A 13100-nucleotide genomic window follows, 5' to 3' on the forward strand; every position below is an offset into this window, starting at 1 on the left:
AGTCTTAACCGCCAGACCACCAAGGAAGTCCTGGGTTACTTTTAGAGTAGGCATTGCCCTCTCCAGAGAGCTCTGGGTTTGCTGGAAGAAGCCAGGATCCTTGGCTGCAGCCTCTGGGCACCTCAGGCAGTGGCAGAGGCAGGCTGGCCTTGGACTTGGTGAGTCTTGGGAGAAGCACCCATATCAGTAATCTGACTTCCTCCATGATCATAGGGGAGAAAACCAGTTTTAACCAACAAGGGCCTATTGTAGAGCACAGGGAACTCTGCTCAATGTCATAAGGCAGCCCGGGTGAGAGGGGAGTTTGGGGGAGAATGGATACATGTGTATGTGTGGCTGAGTCCCTTCGCTGTCCACCTGAGGCTGTCACAGCACTGTTAATCGGCTGTGCATGTCGTTTCAGTCGTGTCTGATTCTCTGCAGCCCCATAGACTGTTGCCCACCAGGGTCCTCCGTCCATGGGATTCTTCAGGCAAGAATAATGAAGTGGGTTGCCATGCCCTCCTCCAGGGGATCTTCCTAAACCAGGGATTGAACCTGTGTCTCTCAAGTCTCTTGCATTGGCAGGCGAGTTCTTTTACCACTAGCACCACCTGGGAAGACTTTAATCAGCTATACTCCAATACAAAATAAAAAGGTTTAAAAAAGAGAAAACCAGTTTTAAGAGGGAAGTTACTCTTTTTTTCCTCAATTGAGGGCAAGCCTTAAAAGGATGTTTTGAAAAAGAGTTATAATTTAAAAACATGTTAGCTTGTTCAGTGCCTCCAGTTTCTGCTTCAGCACTCCCACCTGTTTTTTCAGAGAGCATTGGACACAGAGCCCAAAGTCACAGAGCAGGCAAACCGCCAAGTGGGTTGTTCCTCCAGCAGTCTCTGGGCAAAGCCATTTGCTCATTGTCCACTGTGTGCTGGGTTGTAGGAAAGAAAAATGGGTTTATGTAGTGGCCACCTTTCAGGAGCCTGTAGCCCAGTGTGGAAGACATTGAGGTGCTCCAAAGATAGAATGAGAGAATTTAAAGAAAGGTTTGATCAGTAAGCTGTGGATGAAGAGGAAGAAGCAATTGTGGTAGACTTCAGGGCCAGGGGCGAATTCCTCAGGGGAGGTAGAAAGGGAAACCTAAAACAAACTGCCAATCTCCAAAGGTCAAGTGTGGCAGCTGGAAGCATGGCAGTAGAGAAAAAACATTTTAGTCAAGGAATTAACAGAGCATGCTCGAGTCCATCAGTGGTCAGCAGGAAGTTGGTGTAACAGTCTGGGACCAAGAACAAGTCTGCTTTCTTCTTTTTTTTTTTTCTAATATTTATTTGACTGCGCGAGGTCTTAGTTGCAGCATGCAGAATCTTTAGTTGCAGCATGTGAACTCTGAGTTGTGGCATGTGGGATCTAGTTCCTGAACCAGGGATCCAACCCAGGCCCCCTGCATTGGGAGTGGGGAAACTTAGCCACTGGACTGCCAGGGGAGTCCCACACAGATCTGCTTTGAGTACTATTTCCTTCTCCCCCTTTGCCACCTTCCCAATAGACCCCCTCACCCCACAGGTGCTGTGTCTTCATCCATGGAATCTTTCAGAAGAGTGGTAATTTAATACTGGGCAGTGTCAATAAGTCATCTTTTATTTATTTATTTTTGTCTCCCTCCTCTTCCCTTTTGGGAGCTCTGTTTTGCTTGAATCTGAGCCATAAGCCAAGCCCTTGTGAAATAAAACATGAACCAAACAACCAACCCAAAGGACTTCCTCCTCCTGGGTCTCAGAGGGGACAGCCATCTCCCCTACCTTGCCAAAAATCTTTAACAGAATAATAATAATTACTTATTTGGCTGAGCTGGGTCTTAGTTGGCACTCAGGGTCTTAAGTTGTGACATGAAAACTCTTAGTTGCATGTGTGGGATCTTAATTCCCCAACCAAGGACTAAACCTGCGCCACCTGCATTGGAAGGCGGATTCTTAACCACTGGACTGACAGGGAAGCCCCTCATACTTTTTCTAATAAGAAAGCTATTTTAGGACCCAAGACTCTGGCCTGCCTGTTTGCCACACTTCACATTGTCCAGGCAGAACTTTTGCCCAGGGCCCAGGGTGGGGCGTCCACTAGGTCATATTTGTGTTTTTCCCCCAGCTCCATAAACACGTCACTCCACTGGCCTGGAGTTTCCTTTGTAAAGTCCTCTGTGTTGAACTTTTGAGAAAGCATTTTTGTGTAGCGGTATCTCTCAGGGAATGGCATAGCACTACCCATTTGTCAGTCAAAGAGGTAAAAATCCCATTTAGTAAGTCAAGCCAATGATTGGCTGCATCAGGCATTGAATGGAAACCAGACAGGAATGATGGTGATAAACTGACATATGGCAGCTTACAGTCCAGCAGACCACTCACTGTCCCTGTATCTCTCTATCCGTCTAGTAACCTTGAAAGGAAGCTGCAAGGATTCCCCCATTTTACAGCTGAGGAAATGGAGGCTTTATGGTTAAATGAATGGCAACGTTCACCCACGGCTCCTAAATGGGAGATCTGAGGCTTAAATTTGGATCTTGTCACACAGCCTGCATGCTCAGTCAAGGCACTGTTAAGCATTCCTGAGGTTGACACTTAACTGGTGGTTGACAAGTGTCTCTGGACTGAGTTGTTCTCTAAACTGGTGGTTCTTGAGCAACATCAGAATCCCTGGAGGGCTTGTTAAAACAGATGGCTGGCCCACCCCTGGAGTTTGAATCAGTCGGTCAGTAGGTCTGCAGTGGGGCTCAGAATCTGAGCTTCTAAAAGGTGGAGTCAAGGATGCCACCATAAAAACTGTTGCTCTGAACCTTCTTGAAGCTCGCTCTAGTTTGATCTTCTAAACCACTCTGAGTATCGAGGCTCTAAATTGGAAGTTTCTACAATGATGGAAATGTTGTAGATCCATGCACCCAACATGGTTGCTGTTGTTTAGTAGCTAAGTTGTGTCTGACTCTCTTTGCGACCTCATGGACTGTAGCCTGCCAGGCTCTTCTGTCTATGGGTTTATTCAGGCAAGAATACTGGAGCGGGTTGCCATTTGCTCCTCCAGGGGATCTTCCTGACCCAGGGATCAAGCCCCTATATCTTGCCTCTCCTGTAGTAGCTGGTAGATTCTTTACCTCTCGGTAGCCACTAGCTACCAGTGGTGATCAAACTCTTAAAAGTGCTTAGCATGACCAAGGAATTGAGTCTTAACTGTCTGATTTTAATTTAAATGTCCATAGCCACACATGACTTGCTGCCAGTGTATTGGACAGCCTAGCTCTAAACCAAAGGGCAAGTTAAATATATCAATGCGGCTCAGTTGTTTACTCCAGTGTTTAATCTCCAATAAGTCATTGAGGAACTCTTCATTAGGGAACATCTGGTTTGCAGAAGAGTGAGGCTCATCATTTAGACTGCGATGCCTGATGCAGAGGCTGATGGGACTTCGGGATCCCTGTGGGGGCAGGGATCTCACTTCCTTTTCCACCAGGACCAGTGCAGTGCCCACTTGTGGGATGCATAGACCATGTGTGTTACATGAACAGGAAGGGAGACTGGTTACAGACCTGCCTTCCTACCTGCTGTGATGGTGGAAGGCTTTGACGCTCCCAGCCGACTTGGTGATGAGATGAGAGATCTGGGTGTGATGCCACAGCAGGACCTGACAGGATTTGTTCAGATATTCTTGGGGATGGGAGTGGTCTGTGATGGTGAAGTTCTCTCATCACAAGAAACTCTCCTCTTTGGCTCTGCAGGTGGCTCCCCATTGGGGATTTCCCCTCTCAGAGGAGGTATTTTGTTTGGGGAAGATAATTTTAAGACTTTATGGAAGTATAAAGGGTTCCTGAGGCAAGTGTTTACTATCCAAACTGTGACTAAAAGCAATGCCCCAGTTGAAACAGGGGCTAAAACAGAAATGGACCCAGTCTTACCTCTCCCTTTCCACCCAAATGAGCAGGGTGTCCGGGAAGGTGGCGTGTGCCCCATTATTTGGAGTCAGATGGCAATTCTCTGATCCATTTACTGCTCCTGATTATAAGCAACAATCTTCTGCACTGTGGATCTCAGTTTACTCATCTGTAAAATGGGAGGGTGGGACTGCATGAGATCCTTGCTACTCAAAGCATGGCTCACAGCCCAACAGCAGAGGCAGCCTCGCTTGGGAGCTGGTTGGAAATGCAGAATCAGATCCCACCCCAGACCCACGGAATGAGAATCCTCATTTTAACAAATTCTCCACATGGTTCAGCTGCACAGCCAAGGGCTGACTGGAAAGGGTCTCTGATCCCATCAGCTCCTACATTCTGTGAGCTTGATGCTAACTGGCAAGTCGCTTGGTGGTGGTGGTAGTTTAGACGCTAAGTCATGTCTGACTCTCTGTGACACCATGGACTGTAGCCCACCAGGCTCCTCTGTCCATGGGATTCTCCAGGCAAGAATGCTGGAGCGGGTTGCCATTTCCTTCTCTAGGGGATCTTCCCACCCCAGGGATCAAACCCAGTCTCCTGCATTGCAGGCAGATTGTTTACCATCTGAACCACCAGGAAAACCCTCCTAGTTTTTGGTAGTATTATTGTTCCCATTTTAAAAATGAGACAGCTAAGGCCCAGAGAGGTTGAATGACTTATCTAAGGTCACATGGCTGTTGAGAGCTGGAACTCAGAGCAGGTTCTTAGAGTTCATCTCCCAGACTCTTTCTCCCTTGATAGCAAGCATCCTTCATACCAGCAGCTCCCACCACTTGCGTACTGACCACTGGTCAGTCAGCGTACTGGTCAGGCCCAGAGCTTTACTATCTTCTATAGAGCCTCTCGTTTGATCCTCAGGTGAGGATCAAAATGACCTTGGAGTTTAAGAGGCATTATTTCAGTTTTACGGGTTAAAAAAAGCAAGGCCTGAGTGGTCAAATGGTTTTCCTGATCTTGAGCTGCATGGCTGGCCTGGAGGCCTCTGGGGCCTGTGCTCCAGGTCCCCACAGTGTCTTGTTGGTCTGAGCCGAGCCTAGGTTTGCGGAAAATGAGACTCGCCTTGGTGAGATGTGACAGAGAGTGACGGCTGTCCCTGTGCTGTCCCATCGCCCAAACCAGCTTCCAGGTCCCCCTGCAGCCCTACTGCACCTCCCCCCACACACTCTCTCCCGCTCCCCACCCCCCACCCCGGGCCCCACCCCTCAGCGCTTACTCTGAGCCTACCCCTCCTCCTTCTCCTCCCTCTCTTCATGGTAATCCCTAAAGAGAGTTTGGCTTCTGCAGGCTGCAGGTTCTGCAGGCAGCAAGGGCCTGCCTCCCCTCGGGGGCGGGGATGCTGTAGGGTATGGACCTGCTAATGCTGCTCCTCTTGGGGTTCAGGGGTCTCTGTGGAGGCTCGAATAACCCCGTGTTCCTCTTCTCCTTCAGGTGGTGGCTTCTACTACCCCAGGGCAGCTGGAGGAAGAACAGAGTCCCCGCCCGGGCCGAGTGATGGCAGCGAGGAGAGGCAGAGACTGCCAGGGGCAGGCGACGCCCTGCCCCTCCGCGTTCCTGGGAGGCCTGGCAGACACTCGGAGCTCCAGCTGGATAGAGTGGGGGAGCCGAGCTTCTGGAAAACTTTAGCTTGTTATTGTGAAGCCTTGTGAAGCAGGGTGTCCTGGAGTGCCAGTCGTTCCTCTTGCACACAACTCTCTACCCAAGGCGCTCACCGTGCTCTGCAAGGAAGGGGCCAGCTCACGACCAGCAGGACCCAGCCAGGCTCCAGCCAGCAGCTCCCTGAGGAAGCTTCTAGCATTGTTAGCCAACTTGTGTGCTTCCCAGGCCTTCCGCGGCTGGGCACCGTTTCCAGACCCTATCTTGCCAGCTGGAGAAGCCGAGTCCAGCTCCCGCTGCCAGAGAGCTTTCAGCGGCCAAGTGGAAAAGCTGGCCTCCTCCCCTTGGGAAGAAGTCCCAAGTGAAATTTGAGAACCTTTGGGATGCATATCAACGGGACCTTTCTCCATGTTTCTGTGCTCAGGGCCCTGGAAGCCACTCAGGGGGCACAAAAGCCTGGAGGACCACCCCACCCTTCCCCTGGCAATGTGGGGTCATGAGCTCTTTGAGGCGGGGGGTGGGGGGGGGGGCGCGGGTTGCGGTTCCCTCTGCCTCCAGTGCTTCAGACACAGCAGATCTGTTTCACGTTAGGAGAAACGTTTTGAGCATTACCCTGCCAGGTGGAATTGTTTTTACATCCATCCTGAAACTGACAATTTTTGTCTCTGAAATGGCCTAGGCTGTAATCAGAAGGTGTCAGGGCCACAAGTCCCTGTATCCCATGGGGAGTCAAGGCCCAGAGAAGCACATGCCTGGGTGAGGGTCACCCAGCAGTTAAGGTTGGAGGAGTGCCCACACCCAGATTGCCTCCCATCCCCCGGGCACCACCCTGCTCAGTGCCGGCCACATTCCTCTCCTAGCTCATGGCCCGAAGTTCAGCTTCATGAAGCTCCAGGATGGCCTGGGGCTTCTTAGCAGCAAAGAACAAGTCAGTTTTAGTTTTGCTGAACAGGTGTAGGCTCGAGAACCGGGCCCTGGCTTTCCCTGAGGACCACAAGACACTCCTGTCCCCAGCATCCCCTTCTTTCTCTTGCAAAAGCATGCAAACAGACACTCCTTTTCTGGGGGCCACTGGGAGAAGGGCACCGTTCGATGCCCCACTTCAGCGGCTCTGTTGAGGTGACTAGAATGGGTCCTGTTGTTCTCTCCAGGTCAGGCCAGGGCCAGGCAGGGTGCCTGCCAGGAGGACACCGTGGACATTGATGCTGAGAGCACTGCGCCTCCCTCCCCCAGCCTCCCCAGTGCACCTGTGCAGGAGAGACCAGGCTCAAGGCCAGGGCGCTCTGTCTCAGACCCTCCTGCTTACTCCGACTCACTGAACTCACACAAAGCACTTCACCTGGAGCTGGGAGGCCAGGGATGATCAGGTTTATCCCTGAGCTGGTTCAGAGGCAGGAGCCTGCGTGGCATGAGAGACATCTGGCCTGTTCCTCTGTGTGGGAGAATATCTGTTTGTTTTCAGGCTCTGGGGAGGATCTAAGGACATGGCCAGGGGAGCGGGAGCAGGCTGCTCTCCCAGCCTCGTTTACATACTCTAGTGTGCAACAGAGCACTCGAGGACGGAGATCTTTCTCCAAGAGTGTTATATTCTGAAAGGAGCATCAGGCATCTTTTTCTTTTTTTTTTAAGTTCCTGTCTTGAGGATTACCTAGACAAATTCCCATAGTCAGCTTCTGTCTGAGTAAAAACAAAAGAAAAAGTGGCTTTCATAAAATAGAAATGAAATAAAATTAATTTAATTTGTCACACAGAAAAATAAATCCAGAGTCTAGGGCTGTTTCAATTCTCCATGGGGTCGGAGCCTAGTTTCTTACTCTCTGCTTTACCTTCTTCAGCACATGGCTCTACCTACCTATGTGGCCAAAGATAGCTGCTAAAGATCCAGCCATCATATCCATATTCCAGCCAGCAGGAGGCGGGGCGGGGCATGGAGAAAGGCTTCCCACCTTTTGTGAGGACATATCCTGGAATTCACACACTGTACTTTTGCCATATTGGCTAAAACAATTCCAGAGACTGAAGAAGGTAGCCTTTATTCTAGGTGGCTGTGTGCCCAGACAAAACACAGGGATTCTTTTCCAGGGAAAATGGATATTAGGGGACAATTAACTATCTCTGCCCAGCCTTCCTCTTGGATGGGTAATATTAAAAGGGTTTATAATACACAGGCATCCTATTTAAGATTGCAATATTATCATCAAGACTTGTTTTAGAAGCACAGACTAACATTCAGTCAATTCAGTTCAGTCACTCAGTTGTGTCCAGCTCTTTGAGACCCCATGGACTGCAGCATGCCAGGCTTCCCTGTCCACCACCAACTCCCAGAGTTTACTCAAACTCATGTTCCTTGGGTCAGTGATGCCATCCAACCATCTTATCCTCTGTTGTCCCCTTCTCCTCCTGCCTTCAATCTTTCCCAGTATCAGGGTCTTTTCCAATGAGTCAGTTCTTCACATCAGGTGGCCAAAATATTGGAATTTCAGCTTCAGCATCAGTCCTTCCAATGAATATTTAGAACTGATTACCTTTAGGATGAACTGGTTGGATCTCCTTGCAGTCCAAGGGACTCTCAACATTAGAAATCAGCTAGTCCACAGCCTCATTTTTCAGATTAGGAAACTGAAGCCCAGAGAGGTTAATCAAATCAGCTGTGATCACACAGGAAGTTAATGGCATCTATTTTCCAGCACATGTTCAGTGGGAGTGTTTTCTGGTTTTCTCTCTTTTTTGACTTAAGAAGAAGAAAAAATAGAGCTTTATTCTGGAGGGTAGCGAGCTGAAGCGCCAAGGATGAAATTGCATCTGTCACTGGGTCTCTGAGCTGCAGGACACGGGCTGGAGGTGGATGACGGGGCTGGCATGCCCCGATCTGCCCAATCCTGAGTCATGGCAGCTGAGGACTCGGCACTGGTTGGCTGGAGGGTGCCCATGCTGGCTTGGCCTCTGTGTGTGCATATGCCTTGTGTGTCTATGTGTGTGTCTGCCCCATACACTGACTCCAGACTGGCAAGCTTGCAGGTCTGACTCTGTGTGCTTCTGTTTCAGGAAAACACTCTGCCAGGATGGGAGCTGCTCACAGGCCGGACGTCTCCTTTAGGGTGATGCTGACCATCGGTTGGTTCATCCTGGCCCACTTTCCTGGTACCACATCCATGGGTAAGCCACTGCACAGTACCTGGGCCTCTACCTGTCAACAAAGAAGGTGTAGCCACTTCTGGAAGCAAGGGACTGGGGGCCAGGAGCAGGAGCCTCGGGGTGGGGTCAGGGCCATGGGGTTCTGGCCTGACCCTGCTAACTCAGTGACCCCGGGCAGGTCTTATCCTATGCTTTGGTTTCATCAGGCAGCCTTGGGGGTTACAAATTCAGTGTCTACAGGTGCTAGGCATGTGATGCAAAGCAGTGATGCTGGCCAGGTAGGGATGTGGTCACCTGTAGAATGCAGGCCCCTCTTAAGGAACTCACCCTTCTCAGTCCTGGCCAATGGCCCCCACATGGGAAGAGGGGGGCACCTACTGCAGGGTCTATTGAATTTTTAAGAGAAACCAGAAATATAGACTTTTGTATAAAAGCTCTCTACTTGTTAAAGGATGGCAACCAATTGAAATTTTATCAAACAGTCAGGGTGGGGTGGAACAGACAAAAAACACACAGCTTCCAGCCAGCCTGATGTCTGGGAGCCACCTGACCTTCATGTTCCCTTCCTGATTTGCCATAAGATCTGGTGCATTAAGATACAGCGCATAAGATAGTGGGCTTCCCTGGTAGCTCAGACAGTAAAGAATCTGCCTGCGATGCAGGAGGCCCAGATTCAATCCCTGGGTCAGTAGGATCCCCTGGAGAAGGGAATGGCAACCCATTCCAGCATTCTTGCCTGGAGAATCCCAGGGACAGAGGAACCTGGTGGGCTACATTCCATGGGGTGGCAGAGTCTGACAAGACTGAAGTTACTTAGCATGCACACACACCTTCCCGCTCCTCCATCCCCTCCACAGTTATTTAAAAATCTACTGTTTCAGGCTTACAACTTAATTCCTAATGAGAGAAAAAAAGGAGGACATTGAGCAAGCATTCTCATCTTGTTTTGTCCGTGGCCTCTTCTGATCGCTTTCCCTCTGGGCTTTCCCCTGCTGTCCAGGGAGAGTCTCCCTGTTTCTGAGACAGTCTTCTCTGTTCACCATACATGGTACCCCACTGGGGTATAGATCCTTCTGAGCAGTAGAAGGAGGGACTCCTCCCAGTGCTTCTATTTGCAGTATAGCACCCACCATGGGCATTTTGAGTTCAGCTAAACATTCAGACTCACGAGGCTACCACAGGCCGTGCTTATGCATGTGTGCTCACTTGCTTCAGTCGACTCTGACTCTTTGTGACTTTATGGACTGTAGCCTGACAGGCTCCCCTGTCCATGGGATTCTCCAAGCAAGAATATTGGACTGAGTTGCCATGCCCTTCTTCCAGGGAATCTTCTGAACCCAGGGGTCGAATGCATGTCCCCTGCATTGCAGGCAGATTCTTTACTGCTGAGCCACTAGGGAATCCTGCAGGCCATGCTGAGCATCAGGCTAACTTTGAAGGGTTTAGGACAGAAACACCACCTGCCATTGGTGTTTCATCAGGCACTCCTCTTTCATTGGAGTGGTCTTAGTAACATCCCACAAGCCTCCCAGAAGTTATGTTCTTTGGTTTCCCAGGTAACAGCTCCTTAGGTGAGAGGAAACAAGGCCATCACTGGACAGGTATGGAATTGCCCCATCAGAGCCAGTATCTCTTATAGCAACTCCATAGATATAACTTTCAGGGTTGCTGTGTGGGATGTGCCCAGTTATCAGAGTCCCTGCACTCAGGGAAGCCCATAGTAAGACATCTCCAGCAGGATTGTTATAAATACAACGACTGTGTGTGTGCACAGTCACTCAGTCATGTCCTACTCTTCGTAGCCCCCTCGACTGTAGCCTGCAGGGTCTTCTGTCCACAGGATTCTCCAGGCAAGAAGACTGAAGTGGGTTGTCGTTTCTTTCTCCAGGGGATCTTCCCAACCCAGAGACTGAACATGCATTTCTTGTATCTCCTGCATTGGCCAGCAGATTCTTTACCACTCTACCTCATAGTTCCTGGTTTAGATGCCACTGACTAATCAGGGGTCACTTTTGTTATAATTAATGTTGCTTGGTAACACAGTTTATAGAATACCATCTTTCTCAGGTTTCCAGGGAAACAGGGAGAGCAAATTAACTAAAAGTCAAATTCTCATGCAGAAGGGGAAAGGGCTTTGCCAACTTTTCAAACGTTCTTTCCAGGGGAAAGGATGCCTTAGAATACAAGTAATCTAGGTATATCACTGTCTAACTTTAGATCCTGGAATATCTTGAGGAGTCATCTGGTCTACCCTTCATTGATAAACAGAAAAACTGAGCCCAGAAGAAGGAAGTTCACAGAAAATGCATGATGAACTAATGAAGGGCATGGGATAAATCCCAGGGATCCTATGTCAGGGGTTCTCTTTTCTCTCTAAGGCCCTGATTTTAGCTCTGGTAGGGAGGAGGCCAGAGCCATGAAAGTGCATGATAGCTCCTCCAACCCCATGATCTGTGCCATCCTTGATGGGGAGGTTGGTGGATGGTGGCAGTGACACCTCTCTGTACTTGGCAGGGTCAGCTGAGTGCCCTGATCAGTGGCCTGAGTTGCAACCCTGGAATCCTGGCCATGACCCAGCCCACTATGTGTATATAGGCCAGGGCAGAGCACTGTTGCTCACCTCTTCTGCCACGGTCTACTCCATCCGCATCTCAGAGGGAGGTAAGCCAATCTCCTTCTCCCATGCTCCCCGTCCCATCTCTCTGGTCTGCTGCCTCAGAGCCCAGCAGATAGATGCAGGTTGCCATAACTTTAGATGGACAAAACAAATGTCACATGCTTAGAGCTCAAGTCAGAGCATCTGGTTGTTGGAGATAACCATCAACTCTGAGCACTTAAGGAATGCCTTGTCAGAGTCCAATCTTAATGAAAGAAGCATTTATAGAGGAAACTCCTTATTGGTGCTCTGAGCAGTTCTGCTTATCTGACTTTCAGATGCTTACTCATTGAAGGCAGAGCACACAGTGAAGGCAACAAACCAAGCAGGCAATATTTACCCATCGCAAGACAGAGAGAAAAGTAAACATCATAGGCACAGCAAACAGAAGTACATGAAGGAGGCCTTCTTGCCTGCCTGAAGGAGATGGGGGGCTCAGGAGGTCTGCCCTTCTCTCTGCTAGAATCTCATCACTAACACTTGTGTTCTTCAACCTCACTCCATTCCTACCTCTTCAGGAAAGCTAGTCATTAAAGACCAAGATGAGGCCATTGTTTTGCGTACCCGGCACATCCTGATTGACAGCGGAGGAGAGCTGCATGCTGGGAGTGCCCTCTGCCCTTTCCAGGGCAATTTCAGCATCGTTTTGTATGGAAGGTGGGTAGACAGTCCCCATGCTACCATGGGTACCATGCCACCCTTGGATCTGATGCAGGGGAGAATGTCCATAGAAAAGAGGAAGGTGAGACAGCAAGCCTTTAGTGCAAGAAAGGAATTATCACTACATCCTGCCAGATCACAATCACGAGCAAGACAGACACTGGCAATCTGGGTGAGTTGGAGAGGTACACGAGGTATTTTATTTACTGTGGCTCAGGTCTGGACTTAAGTTACAGAAACCCCTGCCCCCCTTTCAGTTGCTTTCTAATCATGTCATGGCTCAGGGAGTCTCTTTGAATGTTTATTAATAGGCTCTGATGGACAAGATAAAGAAAAATTCCAGGCAGTATTTGCCTCTGGCTATGCTCCATCACTAAGCAATTGAAAGTTCTCAGAAGCAGTAGCCAAGAATACACAGGGTATGCAATAGTTGTCCAGGTGATTCCACATCTGATATGAACCAAAATATAATGCACTTAGACCTGGAAAGAAGTGCCAACATGTTGACTATTGATGAGTATTTCTGCTTGGCCTGTTGGACTCATTTTGTTCTGGCTTGGGACTATCTTGGTTGCTCACGCTATGTCTACTGATCTTGGGCGGTCACCAGGTGTGATTGGTTCTACAGTGGCCACAGTGGGAGGCAGCAGCAGTGCCATCCCCTCTGGGCTCAGCAGCCACTAAACAGAGATGTTGGCTGACCACAGAGAGCTGCTTTCTCTCATAGGGCTGATGATGGCATTCAGCTAGATCCCTACTTTGGCCTCAAGTACATTGGTGTCGACAGAGGAGGTACCCTTGAGTTGCATGGACAGAAGAAGCTCTCCTGGACGTTTCTGAACAAGACTCTTCACCCGGGTGGCCTGGAAGAGGGAGGCTATTTTTTTGAAAGGAGCTGGGGTCACCGTGGAGTCATTGTCCATGTCATTGACCCCAAATCAGGAACAGTCATCCATTCTGACAGGTAAGGTTTACCTTCACATCAACACATTCATTCATTCAACACACACTTACTGGATGTGTGTCCTAGCCAGAGGCCACTCAGGGTGCTGAGCCGTGAGCAAAACAGAAATCCTTGATCTCAAGGAGTGAGGTCTCTCCTTCCAG

General features: G+C 49.5%; 1 protein-coding gene across 3 annotated transcripts in view; it reads left to right on the forward strand.

Moving 5' to 3' along the window:
• The window catches only part of LOC122706346 (cell migration inducing hyaluronidase 1), a 160045-nt gene that overhangs the window by 80995 nt on the left and 65950 nt on the right, over positions 1–13100 (forward strand). Inside the window, exons 1-5 of one of the 3 annotated variants that reach the window (XM_043921502.1) lie at positions 6066–6894; positions 8588–8698; positions 11192–11338; positions 11852–11990; positions 12721–12957. In XM_043921502.1, the coding sequence (XP_043777437.1) occupies positions 8605–8698; positions 11192–11338; positions 11852–11990; positions 12721–12957 (617 nt within the window). In that variant the 5' untranslated portion in view covers positions 6066–6894; positions 8588–8604. Of the gene's footprint in view, positions 1–6065; positions 6895–8587; positions 8699–11191; positions 11339–11851; positions 11991–12720; positions 12958–13100 lie in introns of those variants that run through there. The other 2 variants (XM_043921500.1, XM_043921501.1) reach the window with 2 other exon arrangements.

Source organism: Cervus elaphus, chromosome 13 (assembly GCF_910594005.1).
Source record: "Cervus elaphus chromosome 13, mCerEla1.1, whole genome shotgun sequence".
NCBI classification, from domain to species: domain Eukaryota; kingdom Metazoa; phylum Chordata; class Mammalia; order Artiodactyla; family Cervidae; genus Cervus; species Cervus elaphus.